Here is a 27,037-nt window from a genome sequence, read left to right on the forward strand (position 1 = left end):
TCGTGGACTAAACACGCAGAACGAGTATTGCTCCCATTTCTCGACAAACTTGCAAATTTTCTCCCTGAAAAAAAAAACACTTTAAAAAAAAACAATTTCTAAGAATTATCCCGCAATTTGTATCTTTACAGAAATCCCCTCAAGTACTTAAGTGAATGCAGAAAAAAAAACGCGAGATAAGATAAATAAATGATTGACTTGAAGTAGTAGAGTTTAGTGTAGTGTAGTAATAAATAAATAAATAAATAAATAAATTTGTAAAAAAATACAAAATAAAAAAAATATAAATGAAACAGTGAAAGACGAAAAAGACATGATGAACGTCGTTGGGTCAAACAATCGGCCGAATCGGGTGTGTTGTCGCCTGTGTTTGGCCCCGGAGAACGAATGCGTCAACATTTATATGACTTCGGCCGCAGATAAGGAACCGCTCTCATCGAAAATAAATGCCTGTGTGCGGATCAAGGTGAGTCAAAGTTAGATTATTTTTTTTTTTTTATTTTTACAGAGCACTGCGAGGCGAAATTTTTTTTCGTACCGAAATCGATCGATATATTTGCTCGAGTGAGTCGCTATAATGTACGAGCACACAACACAGCAACATCAAAAAAAAATATAGAAGTACTCGAAAAATGAGGCCAATCCACAAATAATAGAAGTGATTGAGTGTGACTGTAGTTGTGCTCGCTTGCTTGCTTGGATAATACGACGACGACGACAGCGTTACATAAAGTGCTCACAGGCTTCGAGTTTTGTACCTGTGTGATAAAATCATCATCTTGATGATGAAGAGATTTTTCAAGGGAAAAACACACGACACGACGACACATTTTGCTGTGTAGATGATGATGATGACTTGGACTTGACTCGAGGTGATGCGAAATTTGTGTCTCTGTGTGTTTGCGTCACGAACAGAGGGGCTTTTGAAAAACATCTTGTCGGTCGACTTGACAATCAAAATGGAAGTGAACGTACGTACGAACGTCGTCTCTCTTGTGAATTACAACAATTTTGCCTTTTCCGTTTTGCTGTCGAGTTTCTTCTTCTTCTTCTGCAGTCATCACATGGAGAAGAGTCCATGTACGAACGGCGTTCCAACGAAACGACCTCCATTTTGAAAAATACCAGTGTGCACGAAATCTCAACCAGCACTTCTACAAAAAAAACTTGTGTAACTTTGCCTGATGCGGTCTGTGATCGTCTCTTTTTTGAGTTGTTGTTGTTGTTGTTCTGTCTGTACGGCATTTTGTGGCAAGTTCGTCGTGCGGTTCGTCGTCGTTTCATACATAGACGATGTCGACGTTGCCGTGTACGGAGCGACAGATTGTTGGCAGTCTTTGCTGCCTTTCTGCTGTTTGCTTGGTACGTGAACACGATGATAAAGCAAGAAAGAGGAAAAAGTAATCGTTTTTCGAGACTCTGCTTTTTTTTGTCGTAGTTCGTGTGTATTTTGCGAGCAGTTTCTTCACGAATTTTATTCATGGCATGCTTTTATCGTACACACAAACGCGCTCGAAGCAGCTTGAAACGGATGGCATGGTAACTGGTTTCAACGAAAAAATGAAAAAAAAAATTCTCTTCTGCGGAATTGAATGTTGGCGAAACTTTATGGGAGTGTCGCGTTGTTCGATTGGGGTGGTTCGTCACACTTGTCACTGCAATTGACTCGTTTCAGCTCGTAATCCAATTGAGAATTTCAGAGGTTTCACTCACACAGACGACCGTTTCGAGGTTAATTCATTGGAACCGTCTGTGCGTTGTCGCCTCGTATTTTTTTCTCTCTCTGTAGTATGGAGGCCGATGATGTGTGTTTGTAGTGGTCGTCGTCGTTGTCGAGATATGACGACGCTAATTGCTTCAGTAAATAGTACACCACTCCACGATTTGTGCCACGATTTCAAAGAATATGCTTGGTTTGGATTAACTTATTTTATCTTTACTTACCCTAATCAGTCCTCAAAAGAAGTCTCTGTGGAAAAAAAAAATTATATCGATCGATGCTATAAATAATGTGACATAATCTTCAATAATAATTTTTTTCTCTTTTTTTCTATCTAGGTGCAAAAAGACGATCGTCTCTCGCCGAAAATATGTCATGCTTGCATCAGTTATTTAAATTCATGGCAAAGTTTCAAGAATCGATGCGATGCCGCACAGAAGAAGCAACGGGCATGGATGGGTCTCGTGCCGAACAGCAACGAGTCAACGTCCGTAACTGCCTCCGTGTCAGCCAATAAGCCGCAGGCGAATATCTTGCAGCAACGTCTGCTCCAGCAGCAGCAACAGCAACACAAGCAGAACCAATTGGCATCCTTGCTATCGCAAAATCGGAATATTACACTGCAACCCATTGCGCCAAAAACGAATTTGTTGCAGCAACAATTACAGAAGAAATCCACGCCGCCCGAGCCGAGGCCGAATTTGATGCAGCAGCAACAGCAGCGGCAACGACAAAAGGATGGATCGGAAATTGTGAGTTTTTTATTTTGATCTAAAATGAAAAAAACATCAGTTTTAGAACGATTTTTAGCTAGTTTAAACAATTTTTTTAAATTTTTAATTATTTTTAGATTTTTCAAATGATAAAGTTAAATAAAAAAAAATAATTATTTTTGACCATTTCTTGTTAAAATTTTTTAATGAATTTAAATTTGTTTTTAAAAAATAAAAAAAGAAAAAATATTTATAAAAAAATATAAAAAATATTTAAAAAAAAATATAAAAAAAAAAAAAAAAAAATTTTAAAAAAAATTTAAAAAATATTTAAAAAAATATTTTTAAAAAAATATTTAAAAAAATATTTAAAAAAATATTTATTCCAAATATGGGAAATATTTTAAAATTTTAAAAAATATTTATAAAAATATTATCAAAAAAAATATTAAAAAAATTAAAAAAATATTTAAAAAAAAATATAAAAAATATTTTAAAAAATTTAAAAAATATTATCAAAAATATTTAAAAAAATAAAAAAAAAAAATTTAAAATAAAATTAAAAAATATTTAAAAAATTCAAAAACTTACAAAATTGTCTTAAATGGCTAAAAATATCCAAATTGATGAAATCAATTTTTTACCTGAAAAAAAAAAGAAAATCAATTAATCAAAAATTAATTTCTTACAGGAATTCATTAAACAAGAACCCAATGATAATGACGATGCTGAAGACGATGTGAGTAATTTTTGTCTTATTTTTTGCCGAAAAATCGCCGCACATGTGAAACGAATTTTTCTCATGTACACGCACTTCACCTACATTGAAATAATAATAATAAATATTTATTATCTCACCGTAAATATGTAGAGTAGAAAACATATGTTTTTATTATTATTACTCTCTATACCAAATAATAATAATAATAATGTATTATATACAACAACAACAACATGTATGTACTGCCGACGACGACGACGACACCGGTTATATACAAAATTCAATTCTTTATTTTTGTTTGTGCACTACCCAAAGTGTAGTGTCTGTGCTGTCGACTGACTCTCTTTTGCACATATCACACGTATGATGTTGTTGTTGCTCGTTGGCATAGTATCTCTCTGCATGTATAAAATATAAAATAAAATCATATACATAAGGAAAGAAGAAAATAGAATTGCGTATGTTGTTGTTGTTTTTTGAATCATTCAAAGTTGAATGAATGAATGAATTTTATTTATATTATGTGTGTTTTGTGTATTTATATGCGAGACGATATGGTAAATACAACACGTGGTTTACTATTTTTCTTACAAATCGTTCTCTATGCCTATGTATATTTAACATGTAGCAGTTTTTTTTTGTTGTTCTTGCTACTTATTATTGTTATTATGTAAATTCTTACGAGAAAAAAAAAGAGAGTCGGTCAAAATCTAATTTGAATGGAAATTTATCACACGTCGTTTATGTGATTTTTCTTTTTATTTTATTTTTTTTTAATTGTAAATAAAAAAATTAATAAATAATAAAAAAAAATATTTTAAAATAATATTTTTTAATAAAAAAAAAATATCTTAAAGAATTGATTTGAAATAAATATAAAATAAAAAAGAAAATAAGAAAAATAATAAATAATTAAATAAGAAAAATAAATATTAAAAATAATAATAAAAATAAAAAATTAGTAATTGGCTTTAAAAAATAATTTTATTTGAATGTATTTCATACCAAATTTTATTTAATTATTATTATTTATTTTTTTTTTTAAATTTAAACAAATTTATCATAAAGAATGAATTTGAAAAAAATTATAAAAAAATAATTGAATAAAAAATTTTTTTTAGAGAAAATATAATTTTTATATCAAACTTTCTGTTATTTTTATTTTTTAATAATTTTAAAAAAATTCACAAAAAAGTTTATAAAATTAAAATTTTAAATTATTTAATTTGTTAAACAATTTAAGCATTTTTTAATTTTTGAAAATTTAATTTTTATTATTTTTTTATAAAGTTTCAACGTTTCAATGAAATTAATTAAAAAATAATCATAGTAATAAAAAATAAATTAAAAAAAGTAATTTAATATTAATATAAATTTAATATTTATTGATTAAATAATTAAATAAAAGAATTTTAATTTAAAAAATTTTAAAATCAAACTTTCTATTATTTTTATTTTTTTTTAAATTTTATCAAAATTTAATTTTTTGATAATTTAGTTTTTGAGAAATTTAATTATTCAAGCATTTTTTTCATTTTAATTAAAACTTTTGACAGATAAAAATTTAATTTTAAAAAATTTTGAATTCTCAAATTACTTTTAATAAAGTTTCATTAAAATTAATTAAAATAATTATTAAATTAATTAATATTAAATTTATAAAAAAAAAATAATAATTAAATTTATATTAAAAAAAAAATAATTTAAAATTAAATTAAATTAATAAATATTTATTTCCACAAAAAACCCATAAAATAAAAAAAACTCATATGTAACGTTAATTATTTTAAAAGTTGATATTTTTACCTTACTTCAATTGAAAAATTAATTTAGTGAATTTGAAATCGCTTAAAACATAAATATAAATAATTACGAAAAAAATAGAAAAATCCTAAAAATAAAATTAAAAAAATCCTAAAAAAAATTCACTAAAATTATTTAAAAAAAAAAAAAAATTTAGAAAGACTTTAAAACAATTAAAGAGCCACATGAACATTAAAACCTCTCACAAATAAAAATTTTCCTCATATTTTTTTTCACTCAAAGGATCACTTTTTTATTTATATTTTTTTCTGCGCTCCACTAATTCAAAGAAGAATCATTTTTTATAATTTTTTTTCTACGCTCGACATTGTCGACATTTACGTTCATTTTACGATATACTACGAGGAAAAAAATCTCAATGAATTTTTTTTTTCATATTATTCACTCTGTTTTGTCTGAACGTTGTTGTGTTTTGTAAATGAAAAAAAAAACTCGTACTGAATACATAAGCAGTACAATATTTTTTTTTTTTTGTTCATGGGTATCGTCGTCGTCTCTCTGGTATGTTATTCTAAGTAGTACGTATGTAGATGTTAAAGTCCTTGTTATTATTATGTTTTTTTTTCATTATTTATTATTATTACCTACATACCTAAATATGAAATACATAAGAAGGTTGTGTATTTTTTATGTACTTTCACTCTTCTGTATTATTATTTTTTTTTTTGCGTTATATATTCATCGTCGTCGTCGACGTAAGAATGTTTACATTTTTTTTGCTCGTTTCTTGAGTACATAAGGAATCTCCTTTTATTATTGTTATTTTTTTGAATTGCGGCGTGTGTGAGTTTGAATAATTTTGAAGGTCATGTACCTTCATGCCGCATTGAAGATTCAAAAAAAAAAAATTTTTTTTTTATCATAAAACTATGAAATGAAGTAACTGTTTGTTGTCCGTTAAATGCTTCTTTTTTTATGACAGAAACACGCGGCATTCTTGCCGTCTTTTTTAACACATTTTTTCATACATTTCTTCGGTACAGTCGATTGGCAGGTGGTTGACCCCGTTCTCGATGATGTTTGTTAGCTCATCGCGTTGCTCGTGTGTTAAGAAGATAGCGCAAACAAATTTCTGCGATTTACCAAAAAAAAACAAAAATTTGTCAATAAAAGTGATGATTCAGCGTGACTGACGGCCATTTTGGTTCTTGGAAGTCGAAATTTTAATAAACGAGAAATTTCGTGGAATTGTCATCGCATCGAAAATTGAGGTTCGAATGACGTTTTGCGATCGATCAAGTCTGTGGAGCGACGTAAATTCGATAAAATTGAATAATTTTCGAACAATCAAATCGAACGACGACGATATGTAGGGCACATCGTTCGAGTTAAATGAAATTTTCGTGAAGAAACAGTCGTCAGTCAATCAATAAAATGATTGTAAGTGTTGTGTCATGCAGAGCGCGCGGAGAGAAAGAGCTGTATTCCCTTCGCATGTACGAACACAAGCAACGGCAAACGTCTTTTAGTCGCCTCTTAATACACACACACAGCAAATTCCCTTTTTCCGTTCCTTCTCTCCTTCCTTTTATTGTATTTTTCGATTCGCTGTATACCTACCGCGTGTGCAAACAACGTATTTTTCATCCCATTTTTTGCGTTTGTTGTAGAAATTTCGTGCCGACTCGGCTTAAATGCGCCTTCTTCTTCGTTTTTGTCGTAGAGCAGTATTAAATTAGCATGGGGTCGATCCAATTAGTAATCCAATATGGGGCCTCTAATAGGCAGAGCAGCAGCTTTTGCACGACGAACACATTTTACGAGCGAAACACAAGATTGACGACGACGACGCCGTGCACGATGCTACGCGGGATCCGGTCGATAAATGTGACAGCAGTGAAGTTTTTTAAGGTGAAAAATAAGTCCAATCATTAAAAATTTTACTTCGTAGCAGATAAAAAAAGGAAAAGAGGAAACGAAATTACTGCCGCCGCCCTTCGTCGAACGTTCCCTTTTTTTCTGTTTGGATTGACTTACCTTCCAAACTTGCCAACTTTTGTCTTTGTCGTCGTGTCATCGTCCCACAAGGCACACAGAACAAGCTAAAGGCACTTTGTTGTAATTTTATCGATATTTTACAAACACACAGCAGCATGCCAGCGCCTCCTGAGAATATTGTCATCGTTAATGGCAATTGATTACGATGATGGAGAATTTTCTTCTTAACATGACCTGGAAATGCTTAAGTCGTTCCAATTTTTCAAAGTTTATTGTCTTCTGTTCGAAAGTCCTATGAAGTAAAAAAAATATTAAATTTTAAAAAAAAATTTCTTTGGTAATTTTTTTAACAAAATTTTCAGTTTAAAATAATTTTAGATTAGAAAAGTTTTAATTTTATTTAAATTTCAAGTTAAATTTGTCACATGTTTAAGAAATTAATTAAAGAAAAAATTTCCTTAAAATTTTAATTGTAAAAATTTTTCCTAAAATTTTGATTTTAAAATTTTTCTTGAATTTCAAGTTTTTTGCCCATTTTTAAAGTTAATAATTTTTTAAAATTTTATTTTTATTATTTTAAAATTTTAAATTTTAAATTAAATTAAATTTATTTTTAAAGACAAAATTTGCATTTTTTTCATACAAAAACTAAAATTAAAAAAAAATTATGAAAAATTGGCAATTAAGGTTCGAAGAAAAGATAAATTGAAATCTTATGTGCATCAAAAAGTTAAAAAATTTAAATAAAAATAAATTAAATTGATTTAAGAATCAAATTTTTAAAATTTCTTAAGGCAAAAAAATAAATATTTTCGTTTTTTAATTTTTTCTTCTTATTTTTTTAAACAAATTTTCAATTTTGAACAATTTTTAACATTAAATTTTCTTTTTAAAAATATTTAGAAAGTTCTAACTTTTGGTCATGAAATTTAAGGTTTTTTAATTTTTTTTAAATTTTAGTTTTTGTCTGAAAAAAATGTAATTTTTGTCTTTAAAAACAAATTTAATTTAATTCAAAATTTAAATTTTTAAAAATAATAAAAATAAAATTTTAAATACATAATAATTAACTTCAAAAATTCAGATTTTATCAAAAAATTCAATGTAACTTAAATTTTTGAAGCTTTTTTAAAAGTTTTTGCTAAAATGTCGAAAATTTCTTAAATACTAAAAATGTACAATTTAATTATAAATTTTTTAACTAATTTATTTTAATTTAATAATTTATTAATTTTTGATCAAAATTTCAGTTTAAAACATTTTTGTCCTTTGACATGAGTTTTTTTTCCAAAATCAAGTACAAAAATCTTTAAAATTCAAATTTAACTCAAAATTTTACCTTTTAAGATTTTTATAATTCTTAAAAAAAAAATCTAATCCTTTAAAAAATAGCAAAAAAAAATATTTACAAGGAAAAAAATCACTTTTTGAATAAAAATTTTTTTAACGAAAAAATTGGTTAAAAATTTGTTACGGCCTCAGGAAGGATTCACATACACACACACACAAGTGGGCGAAATTTCACTCAAGAAGAAACATTTAGAACCGGTTCTGATCTCAAATTCCTTTCCAGTTTCGTATTTCGTCAAAAAAGAGATAAAAAAAAAGTTTTTTAACCACATCCACAGACCTTATTGAGAGCATTGAAAGCAAGAAACGCAAAAAAATGAAGAATATTCACGATGATCATGACAAAAATTTACCGTTTTCTTGAAAAAAAAAATTTTTTTTATAAAAGAGAGATGATGTTTCAACATGGCAAGGCAAGGCAAGCAAAGAGAAAGAAACCTCATCCATTCCATCTAAAGTACAAAAAAGGCAACACAACGAACGAACGAAATCTACATGGAAGGTACTTAAAAAGTTGGATAATATCTTTTTACCTTTTCATTCGTCGTGTCTCTAATTCCTCTTCAGTCTTTGGCTACGAGAGTTTATACGTGCGATGATTATATTTTTGTACCTAAATGCTTGCCTTGCCTTGCCTCGCTTCTTCTTCGTTTTCTTCTCTGCCTGAATGCCTGCCTGTTAGACGCTTCAGTACACTTTCCGTACACAGGCAACGCCACTTCATCTGAAATTCTCTACCTACACGACGACGTCTTTTGGATTATATCCAATTCCTAAAGGCATTACTTTCCATCAAAGATTGACACTTTACTCATCCATCCATATTTGTATGTTTTTGCCGTTCTCCGTCGTCGTCGTTCAAAGACAACTGACTGGTTTTCTAAAATAATTGCCTCGTACGCAACGAGAAGACGAGGCAGCAGCAGCAGCAGCGAAGAAGAAGAAGATGTGGGCATTTATCTGTGATTTCTGTAAAAATATCTCGCATCTCATTCCTACACAAACCGACACAAACACACGAAAAATCTGTGTAAAAGTTAACGTTTGAGTGTTTGTGCAGCCAGCTTGGAAATGTTTCAAAATTGCATGCCTGCCTTGTCTCATTCCACAGAAAAATCCACCTCGTGCATTTTTTGTCGTCGCTGTATGACGCGACAACAGCAGAAAAAGCAGCACCAGCAACCGTTCCAACAAACAGACTTTTATCATCATCAAAAAAAAAAAATATGAAAAAAAATTTCATGAGTTTGCGCATTTAATTTTGCACAAAAGTTTCCAACAATACGTAAACGAAGCAGCAACGTGACTTTCGAGTCTCAAAATGCAATAAAGCGAGTGTGCAGAAAAACTTTTTTTTTTCGCCTCGTACAAGAGCTCTTCTTCTTTGTGTTTTACTTCTTCTTTTTCTGCTTCTTGGCATCAGAAGGCATTGCACTATCATCATCACTTTTCTTCGCTTGCCAGGAATGCTTGAAATTTCCGCTCATCTCATCTCTGGTTCGACGAAAAATCTGGTCAATCCGAAACGAGTTTCAGCTAAAAAAAATCACCAATACACTGAAAAAAAATAATTTTTTGACAACCGGATCTCTTTCGCACACACATAATCCCTAAAAGTTTATGCCATATCCATTCCAAAAATGAAGAAAAAACACAAAAAAAACGAACAGCTGTTACGTTTCTCGTTTTAGTCATGCAAGAGACTCTCCAAGCGAGCGAAATACAAGGAGAGCAGAAAACATTTCATTTTGGAATGGCCGATTGTGAAATAAAGATTACGGCTTGCACACCGCAACAACAACGAGTTCTTCGTATTTTTGTACCTCGCTGCTGCTGCACGTAGGTAGGACCGACAAAATAAAGCAAGGCAAAAGAGAGATGAAACGTCGTTGTCGTAGTCGGTGGTGATGATGATGAAAAAAAAAAATAACTGGCTCGAGGTCAATATCGTGGCATGATGGTGGTGCGGCAAAAGCAGTATTTGCATGTTTTTGTTGTGTGGTTGAGTTGAATTGCTTGGATTTGCAGAAAAATGACCTCAAATTCTAAAAAAAAAAATTTTTTTTGAATATTTCGAAATTTTTTAAAAATTAGTTTTTAGTTTTTCAAAAAATTAAAGGTTTTTGTCTGAAGCTCCAAATTTTTTCAAAATTTTAGTCCCAAAAGATTTTTTTCAAAATTAAAAAAAAAATAATTTTTAATTTAAAATTTTAAGTTAAAAATTTAAACCTAAAATATCATAAAAATAAATATCAAATAAGGCCGCTCCAAATTTTTTTTTTTAACTTTTTGTCCCATGCCCCATTTCAAAATCGAAAATCTTGAAATTTTTAAAATTTTGAAAAGTCCGCTCAAAAAAAAATTTTTTTTTCAAATTTTTGTTTCATGCTCTATTTTAAAATTTGAAGATCCAATGGGACGAAATAAAAAAAAAAGTTGAAAATTTCATTAAAATTTACGGTTTTTATTGGTGGTTTTCCGTAATTTTTCAAGAAATTCAAAAAAATTTTTATTTTTATTTTTTTTTTTAATTTTTAAAGAATTTTCTTTAACATTAATTTTCTTGTCTAAAAATATTTTCCAAAAAAAAATTAAAAATAATTTTTTCTATTTTTTTTTTTTTTAATTTTTAAAGAATTTTCTTTAACATTAATTTTCTTGTCTAAAAATATTTTCAAAAAAATTTTAAAAATAATTTTTTCTATTTTTTTTTTAATTTTTAAAGAATTTTCTTTAACATTAATTTTCTTGTCTAAAAATATTTTCAAAAAAATTTTAAAAATAATTTTTCCTATTTTTTTTTTTTTTGAGAAGAGATATCATTTTTTTTTAAGAAAATAATTTTTTTGCGCAAAATAATTAAAAAATTAAAAATATTTCTAAAAAAAGGAATTAAATTTTCTTGATAAAAGACCAAAAAACGGTAATTTTGATGAAATTTTTAACTTTTTTTTTTACTTTTGCCCCATTTGATCTTCAAATTTTGAAATGGAGGATGGGACAAAATTTTGAAAAAAAAATTTTTTTAACGGTCTTTTCAAAATCCTTCGGTTCTGCTCAAAAAAGCAATTTTTGTTGAAAATCTGACGTTTTAAATCTAAATAGTTGACAGAAAAAAAGCTTTCTGTGTTCATGCCAAAATTTAAAATATACTCAGATTTGAAATAAATTTTTTTTCTAATTTCTCCTCCAAAATGACCCGATGAATGGTTAAAAATTGTCATCTTTCGTCGCTCCGTAGTTGATTTTGACACGTAAACAGGTGTTAAAGCAATCCAAAGTCCAATCGATATTTTTTCCCTTGTGCATCGAACAGTCATGGAACAATGGAACGTCCTACTCAGCGTGCTCAAGCAAGCAGCAGATGTGCAACGAATCTGAGAAAAGAGTACTTACAAGTCAAAAACAGAAATACAGTTATTATGAACTACATTTGAACGAATTATACTTACGCTCTTGAAGCTAAAACAACGGCGATGACGACGACGACACGATTCAAGCCTAAACGAAAAAAAAACAAAAAAAAAATCTTCGCAGTGCCACAATCCAATCATTTTGTGATGCAATGCCATTCTCTCTATCGACTAAATGACTGCTCAAAGCAACGAAACGATTGCAATTGCGCGCATGCAAGTAACTTTGCGTCGATTGTTGCCTGAATGATCTGACCTCGATTTCTCCTCGGCTTGTTGGTTTTTTTTTCCTTCGTCTCTGAAAAAAAAAGTCTCAAGCTGAACGAATTCCAAAAACTTGGCGAGATTAGTCATTCGAAACCGCAGTGCGTCATTGGATTTTTTTTCTCTCTCGTCGCTACTTTGGAACATCTGCCGTGGATGGCCTTAAAAAACACGAGAGAGATGCAGTCACGTTTGTGCAAGTAACGAAAAAAAAATTTTTTTACTTACTTATTTGAGGTTGTTAACCCCTTGACATCCACTCCACTCCATCCGCTACTCGCAACTTGCTGCTACTTCGTGTGCATTCATAGTCGAGAAAGCATTCGAGATGATGATGCGACGACGACGACAGAAACGGAGACGACGAAATAAGAGAGATGAAGGAAAACGAGCAGAAATATTTTCTGCTTAAGCACTTTCATGAGAAGATGTGCCCAATATTACGAGTGTACTTTTTCGTTTCCTTCATCTCGATTCTTTCTTGCATGAGGCGCACGAGAGACAGGTACAGGGTGTCGTGATTTAATTTTATGTTTTTTTTTCAAGGACTTTTGATTTTATGGGTTTTCCTTGAGATTTTTCTGAAATTTTTTAAAAAATTCTTAAGATCAGGATGAATTTTTACCTGAAAATGTTTAAAAAAATTAATTCATAAGTCAAAATTTCAGTAATTTTTTTGAAGATTTGAATTTTTTGATGATTTTTTTCTTAAAATTTAAAAAATTTTTTTTAGTTTTCGAAAAAATGACGTAACTTTTTTAAGAAATGATACAGGATTGCTAAGAAATCTAATTTTCTGAGTTTTAAAAAATTTAATTTTTAATTTTTTTTAGATTTTAGCTTTTAGGCTTTATTTTTGTTATCCAATGACTTCAAATTAATTTTTTTCCAAATTTTCAAAGATTTTCTAAAATTTTTCAATGCTAATTTTACAAAAAAAAAATTAAAAATTTCAACTTTTTTGATAAATTTAAAAATTTTTGATTAAAGAACTTTGATTTTTCTGAATTCCTTAATTTTTTGTCAAATTTTTTGGTAATATCCAAATAAAAACAATTTTTTTTAAAATAAAAAGTTTTTTTTTGCATTCTTGTTTTTTTTTCAAGTTTCACGATTTTGACCAAAATTTAAGAATTTTCTAAAATTTTGAAAAGAATAATTAAAAATTTTTGAATTTTTTTTAGAGCTTTAAATTTTTGAACTTCAAATTAAATTTTATTTTTCTAAAATTTTTCAAGATAATTTTTTTTTGTCAAATAAAAACAAAATTACTTTGAATTTTCCAATAAAATTAAAAATTTTTAAATTTCTTATAAGGATTTTTTTTTTTGTCCAAAATTTTTGAATAAAATTTAAATTTTTTAAAATTAATCCTCGATTTAAATTTTTTTCTCCTAAAAATGTTTTAAAATATTTTTTAAAAATAAAAATTTTACATTTTTCTGTCCTGCAAATCTTATTTTTTAAAATTTCCAACCAATTTCTGATCAAAAAAAAAAAATTAATTGTAAAAAATCGATTTTCTCACATAAAAAACGAGACTTTTGTCACCAAATCCACTGTACCTTGATTGCAATACCCTGTGGATGCAAAAAAAAAAACTTCAAAAGCTGTTTTGTCTTTTTCAGTTACGTTACACCAACATCTAAAAAATTTATAGTTTTCGTGCGAATTTCGTGCTTGGGATGTCACAAATCTCTGAAATGACTGGTCACTCTAAGAAAATGCTCGTGCAATGATTATGATCATTATTGCGAGAGATTTCTTTCTCTTTCGTATTTTACGGAGCATCAAACATCAAGCAAATCAAAGAAGAAAAAAAAAATCGACAATCGAATGCACGCTTCAATGACTTGGATGAAAATGAGGACAGCTTCTCTGTGCAAAGACGTCATTAACACCCTCTTTCTGTCTCTTAGCAGAGAAAATCCAATAATTTGTATCAATTTCAAAGTGATTATGCGCCCAAATGCTAATATTGGACAATTGCATGATGCGATTATGTTACATGGGGGCATGGAATGGGTTGTTGCGCCTCTTATTGTGGGTGACACAGTACGTGGGAGAGATGCTCAAAAGGACATTTTCTTGCAAGTAATGGCGAATGTGCAGTCTGACATGACATAGATTTGTAACTAAGCCCCATTCCATTATCATTTTAATTATCTTCTACACACAAATTTAACGCGCGCACAAACCATCCTCCGCCTCGCCATGGTGACTGTGTCCCATCTCTCATCTATAATTGTTACCAATTAATATTTTTTTTTCGTGTGTACGTGCATCAATTGTCCAACCGAACATTCATCCGCCCCCCCATTCCTCGCTCGCTGCCGTCGTTGCCTCTGCCTGGGACAACTGACTTGTTTTTATATAATATTTTTCGGTGTGTTTAAATAAATTATGATGATGATGATGATGATTCTCCGTCACGATTTGTGTACGACTTGATTATATTCGCATCCGCGGCATGGTGGGAAAAGTTAAAACTACGCGAGTTTCGGGTGTGAGTGAGTGTTGTAGCCTCCAATTGGATTGAAAATCAATAAAATATCTGTTTTGGAGAGCGTTCAAATGTGATGGTGCCCGTATACATCAAGTGCATTGTAGCAGCTAACGAGAGAGATGTGATGATGACGCTGAAAAAAACTGGGTGTTGTGTCGCAAAAGTGCTGCGACGCATCATTCAAGGCTGATTTTCGGTATTATTTAGCCAATCTCATGTGAATTCACATAAATTTAAAATTTTTTTCATTGCCCAAGGTATACTTACCCATAGTAACTCGTCATGTCTCGCTTCTTCTGCTTTTTTTTTTGCATTCCATGCTGCTGCGAACGAACTAAGGAAATAAGAAACGAGAAATTTCCGTTAGCTTCATCCATGATGGCGAATGTACTTACTTACCGACTACACGAAATGTTGATTATCGAGCGCAAAAAATCGTGTTTTATCTCAATTTTTCAGTGATGTCGTGGTGAAGAAGATTCTCTCGTTGCACGCCCTTGAGCTGAAAAATTTAAAATTTTATTTAAAAAAAACTTTTTCTAGTGTCAATCATTTTACTGACCCACCCTTTCCGCTCTTTTTTCTCTTTGCAGCCCGACATAGACGACGAGAAAATGGACGACGACGTTATCGATCCAACGCAGTTTCTGGCACGCGAAGACGAAGATTACAGCCGCGATGGCGATGAACCACTGAGTTTAGATGCCACGGAACAGTCTGCCAGCGGTGATAATCCTCAGATACTCGCGTCACTTGGCTTGCATTCCGTTAATTCAGGCTATGGCGGTGGAATGGTGAGTTTTTTTTATTATAAAGGCAGATGCAATAATTGAAAATGTTTCACATTGTTTAATTTTTCAAAATTTTCGAACTTAAAAATTTTTAAATTTTGTTGAATTCTAAAAGTTTTTGTTGAATTTTGTGACTTTTTGACTTAATTTGTAAAAAAAAAGTTAAAAAAAAAAAATTTTTTTTATTCTGAACTGCAAAAACTTATGACTTAAACTTAAAAGACTTAATGATAAGATTTAAGTTTAAAAAAAAACTAAAATTGTTTGACTTAAAAGTTTGCAACCTAAAAGCTTAAGTTTATAAAGTTTAAAATTTTTGGCTACATAAAATTTTTTAAGGCAAAAGTCGAAACTCATTGAATTTTCTTAAGTTTAATTTTTAAGTCACGTTAAGTCATTTAAAGTCGTTCAAATTCAAAAACTTAAGCTTAAGTCAAGATTTTAAGTTTAAGTTTTTGTCATGAGTTCCACTCTGTTTAAAAGATTTTAACTTAAACTTTAGTAGAATTTTTTAAGTCGTTTGACTTAAAAGACTTAAGTAAAAAAATCAAAATTTTCTCTCAAAATTTGGTTAAGAATCCAAAAAATATTTGACTTTTTAACTTATTTTCACTTTTTCCCAAACTTAAGTTTCAGACAAAAGTCTATTAAGTTAAAAACTTTTTTGACTTAACTTAAGTCACATAAGTTTCGTAACTTTTAATTTTAAGTTAAGCTGAAGTTTAGTTTTTTCAGCCCCGAGTTTTGGCTTTGAGACTAAATTTAAAGGAAAAAATTTCATTTTTCATGAAAAATATTAAAAAATTGAAAATTAAGTTTTTAACTTTGACTTAAAGTAATTTTTACTTAAGCTTAAGTCAAGTCTTTTGACTCAATATTGAGAAATTTAAAAAAAAGTCTTTAAAATTATACGATCAAAATAATGTGAAACATTTTCCCAACTTGCACTTACCTCATTTTCCAGGAATTTCAATTAAAACATTTTTTTATTGCATTTCAGTCGGACAGCGAATCACAGAACGGCGACACCAGCAGCCAACAAAGTGGCAATAAATGCATTCAAATTCCCGCGAATTGCACCATTTGTGATATGCGATTCTCGAATCGTGCGAATGCCCGGCGGCACGAACGCAACATTCACGGCGTCATCTTGAATCCAATTGGCAACAATTCGGCAACCAGTTTAAATGGCAGCGCATTGTCTGCATCGACGCCCAAATCGCTCGCCGGCGGAAATACGCCAAAACTCATCAGTCTCATAAAGAAACCGAAGATGCCCGTGCTGGAATCTGCCGAAAATTGGGACTATTCGAATCCGCAAAAGTACCGGAGCTACTTGACGCCTGCCAAATTGTCATTTATCCTGCAAAATTTGGAGTTTTTGGAGCAATCGCAGGACATGTTGTGCAAATGTTGCGACAAACAATTCCCGAGTTACAAATTTTTCATGGGTCACATGCGAAAGCGGTATCACAATTTGCCGCGGAACGTTTGTTTCAAGTGTTTGAAGCATTTCGAGAGCAAGGGACAGTTCATTGGGCATCTCAAACGCAAAACTTGCTTGAATTTGTACAAGATTGTCATGAATGACGACACAATAACGAAAGATTTGACGCCCGACAATGCGACAAAGGGTGCCAAGGAGTTCCTTTCGGACAAAACGTACGCCTGCAAGTTGTGTCCGAAGCAGTATCCGTACAAATCGGAACTGAGGAATCACGTTTTCGAGCTGAAAGAGCATCCGGAGTACTTGAAGAACAAGGAAAATGACACACTGGACTGCGCTTACTGCAATAAATCGTTCGAAGATCAAACGGAACGCAAACGGCATTACAATAATTTGGATTGCATCTCGTTTATCGTCTGTGGGACATGCAAAGATCAAGTTGCCTCGAATCAGGCCTTCGTCGAACATGTCTACAGCATCCATTTGAAGAAAAATACGATAAATGGCGCCGAATCGCTGTTCGAACAAGTCACCGGAGGCGAAGATGACGAAGCGGAAAACCTCTTGGATTGTCCCGATGAACCAATTTCGCTGTCAAAACAACCGCAGGCGTGTCCGGTGTGCGATAAACAGTACAACAACTACTACAACGTCTTGCGTCACATGGAGTCCAAACACCCAGATCAAGTTCCGCGCATCTACGAGTGCGTCAAATGCTTCGAAACATTCGTACGGCAATCCGAGCTGAAGGAACATGTCGCTCGCGTGCACAATCTCGCCCTAATTTCGGGCAAAATGATCCCCTTGAGCAACAATTCGCGTTCCTTCATCTGTCGCGAATGCGGCGAAACCTTCAACGAGATGCTGGCCTGGCTCGACCATCAATCGTCACACGGCAAATTCAATTGCAACCAATGCGAATACAGTTGCGACATGCGAGACGACCTCGAGGACCACTTGAACACGACGCATCCCGAAGAAATGTCACCGCCAAAACTGAAACTCAAGCTCTACAGTTGCAAACAATGCTCCAACACGTACAGCAACGTTGACGAGTTACGCGATCACATGTTCACGGATCACAACATTCCGAAAGACGAGATGGATTTGACGGGCGACGACGATGGCAAAAGTGACGATTTGACGAATTTTATGCTGAATGCGCAGCAATTTAGTCGAATGCAGCCCAAGCCGACGCTGCGGTGTCGTTATTGCAACGACAAGTTTACGTCGAAGCCGGAATTGACGCAGCACATGATCAATGAGCACGGAACGAGTGGGCAGCTGCTGAGTTGCACGCTTTGTCAGGCGGAATTTGTGAATGACAAGGGCTTGAAAGTGCATTTGTGGCGATCGCATCAATTGCGGGAACCGGATTGGGGTGGCGTGCTGCCGGAAATTTCGAGATTGCAAACGCAACCGATCAAAAATAAAGTTGTGACGCCCGCCAAGGAGTATGAGTGCGATATTTGTCACATTGTTTACAAGAATCGCGATCAATTGAGACTTCATTGTACGTCAGTTCATGGATTTGATAGGTGAGTTTCATGTTTTTTTCTATAAATTTTTTTTTAAAATGCTTTAATTTTTTGTCCTTTAAAAAATTTAAAATTCGATGGAGAAAAGTTATAAATCATTAACAAGAAGATCAATTTTTATGATAAAAAAAATATTTTAAAAGTAAAATTTAAAAATTTAATCAAATTAAATTAATTTTTTTTTAATTTTTATACAAAGTCGTTAAAAAATATTTTAAATTAAAATTTTTTAAATTTTTTACTCAAATAAAAAAAACTCAATTCATTCAATTTTTTTTCATGAAATTTTCATTAAAATGTATTCAAAATATTTTTTTTCTCGAAATTTAAAAAAAACAAATTATAAAAAATCGAAAATCTAATAAAAAAAATATTTTGGATTTTTAAAAAATATTCTTCAAAAAATTTAGATTTTTGAAATTATTTCCAATTTATCATATTTTTAAATTAATTTATTTTAAATTTATTTTATTTATTTATTTATTTTTTTTTTTTTTTTGAATCAATATTTTTTTTGAATTTTTTGACATTAACTTTTATTACAAAAATACAGAATTGAATTTTCATCATAATTAGTTTTCATTATTTTTTTAAATTTAAATGAATAATTCAATTTAAAATTCAATCTAATATTTATTTAAATTAAAATTGATTTGCTTTTTCAGTCATTTCAAAATATTTAAAAATTTATTTTTTTATTCAAAAAAAAATGCATTAAAATAGAAAATAATTTTGTTAAAAAAATACTTTTTTAATTAAAAATTCTAAAAAAAAAACAAAATTTAAATGATTTTTTACTAAAATTTTGAAAATCATCATTAAAATGTATACAAAATTTCAGTATTTTTTTTTCAAAATTTTTTCCTTTCAAATTTTGTTTTATAAAATTTTGAATTTATTCAACAAATTTGGAAAAAAAAAGTTTAAAGTAAATAATTAATTTAATTTTAATATTTAAATTAATTTAATTTTTTTTATTTAATAATTAATTCAACGAGTTAAATTTTATTAAAAATATAATTAATTTTTAAATAAAAAGTTTATAAAAAATTTTATTTTTTTTTTAAATTTTCTAAATAGCCTTTAAAAATTATAAATGATTAGTTTTTCATGTAAAAATTTAAATTTTAAATCTCTCTAAATTTTATAGCTTTTTCATTTATTTGAAAAAATTTAATAGGACAAAATTTTTAAAATAAAATTTCAGTAAAAAATCAATTTTTAATAAAAAAATTTCTTCTTTCAGTTCATTTATGTCGCAAGACGTGACAATGGACGAAGACGATTGCGTCATGACAGAAAATGTGGATCTTCCGAATGTTTGGTACCAATGTCGTTATTGCGACCAATCGTTCAACAGCAGCAATCAGTTGATCTCTCACATGGATAATCACGACGAAGACCAAGTGCAAGATTACACGTGTCGCGAATGCAGTTCCGTCTTTGGGGCTCGCAAAGACCTCTGGGCACATCGTCACAAAAATCATCCGAGAAGTGCGGATCCGAGCGCCTGCGACATGTGCAAGCGTGTCTTCTTCGACAAAACCGAAATCTACTATCACAACATGCACGCCCACACACAGGCTGATTTTTTAGCCAATCGCAGCGGTGGAGGCTCCAGCAACCAGGTAATCCGAGAGTCTCTATCGCAAAAACAAAAATTCTTTGGGGGCAACAGCATCAGTATCAGCAGAAATAGCAGCGCGAGCCATCATGGGATTGGCAGCCGCGCTTCTTCCGCGGATGGGAATAATTCCTTCGATCCGATGTCGCAATTTTACGACGCCAATGAGCAACAAGAGTACTCCTGCGACATGTGTCCGAAGACGTTTAACGTGCTAAATGCTCTTCAAGTGCATCGGGGATGGCATTTACGCGGACCTGATGGGCGAAAAGTTCGGGATCCCTCCGACACGTGGCAACCAGATCAACTTCCGCCAAGTAAAGTTCGCAAAATGACGCATCCCGCACGACCTTCGAGCGAATCATCGCCTGCAGCAGCAGCAACAACAGCTCCTCGTGTGCCCGTATGTCCCTTTTGCAAAGCCAAATTCGCCAGTGGCAACAATTTGAGACGTCACATTGTCGAAGTGCACAAACGGAATGATGCGCGATACCAACGCGAGGCATCCGGAAGCCCTTCGATCGTCGTCGATAAACCGAAGGAATGCAGTTCGTGCAATATCACGTTCAAAACGATCGCCGAATGGGTCGATCACAAGATCCAACATGCCCGCACCATCAAACCATCGACGACATTCGAATGGAATTGCGAAATTTGCGGCAAAATGTTTACGCGGAAGGAACGATTGCTGCAACACATGATCACGCACTTGAATAACGACTTTGGCTCAAACGACTCCAATTTGGGCGGCAATACGAACGACAACACGGAAGACGGCGACAACAGTAGTCAATTCGAAAATCACAGTTCTGATGCGTCGCACGATGACGGAGACGAAAATCAACCGGAAACCGTAACTGTCAATGCTGACGACGACGATGACTCGCAAGAAGCGGAAATTCCCGCAGAAAAACCCACGGAACAAAACGGCTTCGGATGCGAATTATGTCAAGTTTTCTTCAAAACGGCAAAGGAATTACGCAAACACGTCACCGAACATTTCGTTAATGGAGGCAGTACGACAACTGCTGCGGCGCCCACGAACACAAATAATTCCGGAAACAATCAACCAGCCAGTCAAAATCAATCATCTGCCGCCAGTTCGAGTGATGAAAGTGGCTCGACGCACGAATCAGCACGTTCCAATGCGCAAATGACGGCGCAAGAGCATCAAGCGTTCGCCGCAATCTCGCAAGAGTACAAATGTCGCATCTGTGGATCCGTTTGCCAAGATCAGCTCGAGATGATGACGTGTATGGGCTCGCATCAGATCCCGACGCAACTCAAATGCAGCGAATGTCAACTGTATTTCGCCAATTCCAAGCAAGTTCTGGACCACGAGACACTCTACCATCCCAAAGGGTACATTTAATTAAGCCAGAGCGCCAGCTATGCACCGACCGCCAATCAAAATGTGACTTTTCAACAACCTTCGGTGAACAGCGGCTATTATTTCTTCTTATATCCCGACGCCACGACACAAAATCCCACATCTTCAACGTCTCTGATGAATCAGTATGGCAACATATTTCACCATTGACCAAGAAGGCGCGAGACAGATACGAGAACCAACAGACTTAAACAGGAACAAGAACAAACTCCTAAGAAGACATAAGACATAATTAATTAATTAATTTAATTTAATAAAAAAAAAACAAAAAATGTAAGATAATTAATTTAAAAATTAAAATTGTACTGACTAATGTTAATGTTAAATTATAAAAAAAAAATAAAAATTAATCTAGAAATTATTTCCAAAAAAAAAAAAAAAATTTTTTTTGACAAAATCAAATTTTATCAGAAAATTTCCTGATGTATATTTTGTACTCTTCCAAATTTTAGTCTATATTATTTAAAATCGACGTCTATAGTAAGTAATTGAATGTTAGTTAAATAATATCATTGGTGTTAAAAACGTATAAAATATAACCAATAATTATTATAAAAAATGAAAAAAATCACATTTTTTGGATAAATAAACATTACAGGAACAAACATATAAAAAATTTATATAAAAAGTTGTTAAAAAAAGTTAAAAATTTAAGAAAACAAGAAATAAACTTAAATAAATATACATCCTAATAAAAAAAAAAGTAAAATATTTACATATTAACTTATCAATTTATATAAATAAATAAAAAAAAATATGAGAAAAAAATATTTAGATAAAACTAGGAACATGACGTTGTCGTAAATAGTAATATATATGATGTCAAAATAGCGCATAGAATACTTACTTACTAAAAAAACAGACAGAACATGGAACAGAAAGATGCAAAAAAAATATCTAATCTACAAAAAAAAAGAAACAGTAAATAAAAGTATCATAGAGTTAATTTATAGCAAAAATTTTGGAGTTTTATTGAATTTTTTTTTCTATTTTATTGAACTTTAATATTTCTCTTTTTGAAGTTTTAAAGAACGGATCAGTGAAATTTTTATTTTAAATTTTTTTTTTCACAATAAGGCAAGTACGTAATCTCGAAAAATTCGCCATTTTATATAAAAAAAAGTATTTCAAAATTTATAAATTTACTCAACAAATTTCGAAGGAAATTTTTCTTCTTTTTGATTGAGTTGAATGTTCGAATTTTTCTCAGTTGTCTTAAGAGATACAGCCTCCTCAGCAAAATTGAGTATTCGTATGTAAATTTTTAAATCTTTTAAAAAAGTAGTAGGCCGCTCCTAATTTTTTTTGAACTTTTTGTCCCATGCCCCATTTCAAAAGTCGAAATTCCAATGGGGCAAAATAAAAAAAAATAGACAAAGTAGTCGTCTAAAGAACGACATACTGTACCGCATTTCGATCTTTTTTGTACTCCTCAAGTCACATTTTCATACTCCTCAAGTCACATGTTCATTCCTCTCATTTCACATTTATGTACTCCTCATGACCATTTCACGGTTACATACACCTCACAACCCAAGAGACTGCCCACAGACCTTCAGGGTCCTCAAATAACTAAAAATTAGGTACCCATTTTTGAAAATTGAGTTAGATCACCGTTCTCCGTCTCAAATTGAAGGTTTTGTCTTTAGAAACAACTTTTGTTTTGGATTTTTTCCAAATTTTGCGTTTCCGATGTACAGGAGCCTTTTAAAGATGTTAGCAAAAAAAATTTCAGCCAAAATCCTCTTATTATGAGGGCTCATGTACCCATTTTTGAAAATTGAGTTAGATCACCGTTCTCCGTCTCAAATTGAAGGTTTTGTCTTTAGAAACAACTTTTGTTTTGGACTTTTTCCAAATTTTGCGTTTCCGATGTACAGGAGCCTTTTAAAGATGTTAGCAAAAAAAATTTCAGCCAAAATCCTCTTATTATGAGGGCTCATGTACCCATTTTTGAAAATTGAGTTAGATCACCGTTCTCCGTCTCAAATTGAAGGTTTTGTCTTTAGAAACAACTTTTGTTTTGGACTTTTTCCAAATTTTGCGTTTCCGATGTACAGGAGCCTTTTAAAGATGTTACAAAAAAAATTTCAGCCAAAATCCTCTTATTATGAGGGCTCATGTACCCATTTTTGAAAATTGAGTTAGATCACCGTTCTCCGTCTCAAATTGAAGGTTTTGTCTTTAGAAACAACTTTTGTTTTGGACTTTTTCCAAATTTTGCGTTTCCGATGTACAGGAGCCTTTTAAAGATGTTAGCAAAAAAAATTGATCAAAAAAAATTTCAGCCAAAATCCTCTTATTATGAGGGCTCATGTACCCATTTTTGAAAATTGAGTTAGATCACCGTTCTCCGTCTCAAATTGAAGGTTTTGATGTTAGAAACAACTTTTGTTTTGGACTTTTTCCAAATTTTGCGTTTCCGATGTACAGGAGCCTTTTAAAGATGTTAGCAAAAAAAATTGATCAAAAAAAATTTCAGCCAAAATCCTCTTATTATGAGGGCTCATGTACCCATTTTTGAAAATTGAGTTAGATCACCGTTCTCCGTCTCAAATTGAAGGTTTTGATGTTAGAATCGTGTTAGAAACAACTTTTGTTTTGGACTTTTTCCAAATTATGCATTTCCGATGTACAGGAGCCTTTTAAAGATGTTAGCAAAAAAAATTGATCAAAAAAAATTTCAGCCAAAATCCTCTTATTATGAGGGCTCATGTACCCATTTTTGAAAATTGAGTTAGATCACCGTTCTCCGTCTCAAATTGAAGGTTTTGATGTTAGAAACAACTTTTGTTTTGGACTTTTTCCAAATTATGCATTTCCGATGTACAGGAGCCTTTTAAAGATGTTAGCAAAAAAAATTGATCAAAAAAAATTTCAGCCAAAATCCTCTTATTATGAGGGCTCATGTACCCATTTTTGAAAATTGAGTTAGATCACCGTTCTCCGTCTCAAATTGAAGGTTTTGTCTTTAGAAACAACTTTTGTTTTGGACTTTTTCCAAATTTTGCGTTTCCGATGTACAGGAGCCTTTTAAAGATGTTAGCAAAAAAAATTTCAGCCAAAATCCTCTTATTATGAGGGCTCACATACCGATTTTCAAAATTAAGCTAGATCACGGTTCTCCGTCTCAAATTGAAGGTTTTGATGTTAGAAACAACTTTTGTTTTGGACTTTTTCTAAATTTTGCATTTCCGATGTACAGGAGCCTTTTAAAGATGTTAGCAAAAAAAATTGATCAAAAAAAATTTCAGCCAAAATCCTCTTATTATGAGGGCTCATGTACCCATTTTTGAAAATTGAGTTAGATCACCGTTCTCCGTCTCAAATTGAAGGTTTTGTCTTTAGAAACAACTTTTGTTTTGGACTTTTTCCAAATTTTGCGTTTCCGATGTACAGGAGCCTTTTAAAGATGTTAGCAAAAAAAATTGATAAAAAAAAATTTCAGCCAAAATCCTCTTATTATGAGGGCTCATGTACCCATTTTTGAAAATTGAGTTAGATCACCGTTCTCCGTCTCAAATTGAAGGTTTTGATGTTAGAAACAACTTTTGTTTTGGACTTTTTCCAAATTTTGCGTTTCCGATGTACAGGAGCCTTTTAAAGATGTTAGCAAAAAAAATTGATCAAAAAAAATTTCAGCCAAAATCCTCTTATTATGAGGGCTCATGTACCCATTTTTGAAAATTGAGTTAGATCACCGTTCTCCGTCTCAAATTGAAGGTTTTGTCTTTAGAAACAACTTTTGTTTTGGACTTTTTCCAAATTATGCATTTCCGATGTACAGGAGCCTTTTAAAGATGTTAGCAAAAAAAATTGATCAAAAAAAATTTCAGCCAAAATCCTCTTATTATGAGGGCTCATGTACCCATTTTTGAAAATTGAGTTAGATCACCGTTCTCCGTCTCAAATTGAAGGTTTTGTCTTTAGAAACAACTTTTGTTTTGGACTTTTTCCAAATATTGCGTTTCCGATGTACAGGAGCCTTTTAAAGATGTTAGCAAAAAAAATTGATCAAAAAAAATTTCAGCCAAAATCCTCTTATTATGAGGGCTCATGTACCCATTTTTGAAAATTGAGTTAGATCACCGTTCTCCGTCTCAAATTGAAGGTTTTGATGTTAGAAACAACTTTTGTTTTGGACTTTTTCCAAATTATGCATTTCCGATGTACAGGAGCCTTTTAAAGATGTTAGCAAAAAAAATTGATCAAAAAAAATTTCAGCCAAAATCCTCTTATTATGAGGGCTCATGTACCCATTTTTGAAAATTGAGTTAGATCACCGTTCTCCGTCTCAAATTGAAGGTTTTGTCTTTAGAAACAACTTTTGTTTTGGACTTTTTCCAAATTTTGCATTTCCGATGTACAGGAGCCTTTTAAAGATGTTAGCAAAAAAAATTGTTCAAAAAAAATTTCAGCTAAAATCCTCTTATTATGAGGGCTCATGTACCCATTTTTGAAAATTGAGTTAGATCACCGTTCTCCGTCTCAAATTGAAGGTTTTGTCTTTAGAAACAACTTTTGTTTTGGACTTTTTCCAAATTTTGCGTTTCCGATGTACAGGAGCCTTTTAAAGATGTTAGCAAAAAAAATTGATCAAAAAAAATTTCAGCCAAAATCCTCTTATTATGAGGGCTCATGTACCCATTTTTGAAAATTGAGTTAGATCACCGTTCTCCGTCTCAAATTGAAGGTTTTGTCTTTAGAAACAACTTTTGTTTTGGACTTTTTCCAAATTTTGCGTTTCCGATGTACAGGAGCCTTTTAAAGATGTTAGCAAAAAAAATTGATCAAAAAAAATTTCAGCCAAAATCCTCTTATTATGAGGGCTCATGTACCCATTTTTGAAAATTGAGTTAGATCACCGTTCTCCGTCTCAAATTGAAGGTTTTGTCTTTAGAAACAACTTTTGTTTTGGACTTTTTCCAAATTTTGCGTTTCCGATGTACAGGAGCCTTTTAAAGATGTTACAAAAAAAATTTCAGCCAAAATCCTCTTATTATGAGGGCTCATGTACCCATTTTTGAAAATTGAGTTAGATCACCGTTCTCCGTCTCAAATTGAAGGTTTTGTCTTTAGAAACAACTTTTGTTTTGGACTTTTTCCAAATTTTGCGTTTCCGATGTACAGGAGCCTTTTAAAGATGTTAGCAAAAAAAATTGATCAAAAAAAATTTCAGCCAAAATCCTCTTATTATGAGGGCTCATGTACCCATTTTTGAAAATTGAGTTAGATCACCGTTCTCCGTCTCAAATTGAAGGTTTTGTCTTTAGAAACAACTTTTGTTTTGGACTTTTTCCAAATTTTGCGTTTCCGATGTACAGGAGCCTTTTAAAGATGTTAGCAAAAAAAATTGATCAAAAAAAATTTCAGCCAAAATCCTCTTATTATGAGGGCTCATGTACCCATTTTTGAAAATTGAGTTAGATCACCGTTCTCCGTCTCAAATTGAAGGTTTTGTCTTTAGAAACAACTTTTGTTTTGGACTTTTTCCAAATTATGCATTTCCGATGTACAGGAGCCTTTTAAAGATGTTAGCAAAAAAAATTGATCAAAAAAAATTTCAGCCAAAATCCTCTTATTATGAGGGCTCATGTACCCATTTTTGAAAATTGAGTTAGATCACCGTTCTCCGTCTCAAATTGAAGGTTTTGTCTTTAGAAACAACTTTTGTTTTGGACTTTTTCCAAATTTTTCGTTTCCGATGTACAGGAGCCTTTTAAAGATGTTAGCAAAAAAAATTGATCAAAAAAAATTTCAGCCAAAATCCTCTTATTATGAGGGCTCATGTACCCATT

At 31.6% G+C, this 27,037-nt stretch overlaps 1 protein-coding gene across 1 annotated transcript; it reads left to right on the forward strand.

Moving 5' to 3' along the window:
* On the forward strand, nt 1-21,601 carry LOC134833138 (zinc finger protein hangover). Its single transcript, XM_063847364.1, has 6 exons — nt 1-466; nt 2,059-2,472; nt 3,125-3,172; nt 15,043-15,243; nt 16,241-18,225; nt 19,472-21,601. Exons 1-6 carry the CDS (start codon nt 314-316, stop codon nt 21,219-21,221), a joined length of 4,551 nt encoding a protein of 1,516 aa, XP_063703434.1. The 5' UTR covers nt 1-313; the 3' UTR covers nt 21,222-21,601.
* Nucleotides 21,602-27,037: the final 5,436 nt, after the last annotated feature.

The sequence above is a fragment of the Culicoides brevitarsis genome, chromosome 3 (genome assembly GCF_036172545.1).
Source record: "Culicoides brevitarsis isolate CSIRO-B50_1 chromosome 3, AGI_CSIRO_Cbre_v1, whole genome shotgun sequence".
Taxonomy (NCBI): Eukaryota; Metazoa; Arthropoda; class Insecta; order Diptera; family Ceratopogonidae; genus Culicoides; species Culicoides brevitarsis.

Excerpts from the sequence above, each read along its gene's own strand:
- LOC134833138 (XM_063847364.1), top strand. The coding sequence starts at position 314 with ATGATGAACGTCGTTGGGTCAAACAATCGGCCGAATCGGGTGTGTTGT. Across the intron at positions 467-2,058 it reads ATGCCTGTGTGCGGATCAAG|GTGCAAAAAGACGATCGTCT; the intron begins GTGAGTCAAAGT and ends TTTTCTATCTAG. Across the intron at positions 18,226-19,471 it reads TCAGTTCATGGATTTGATAG|TTCATTTATGTCGCAAGACG; the intron begins GTGAGTTTCATG and ends TTCTTCTTTCAG.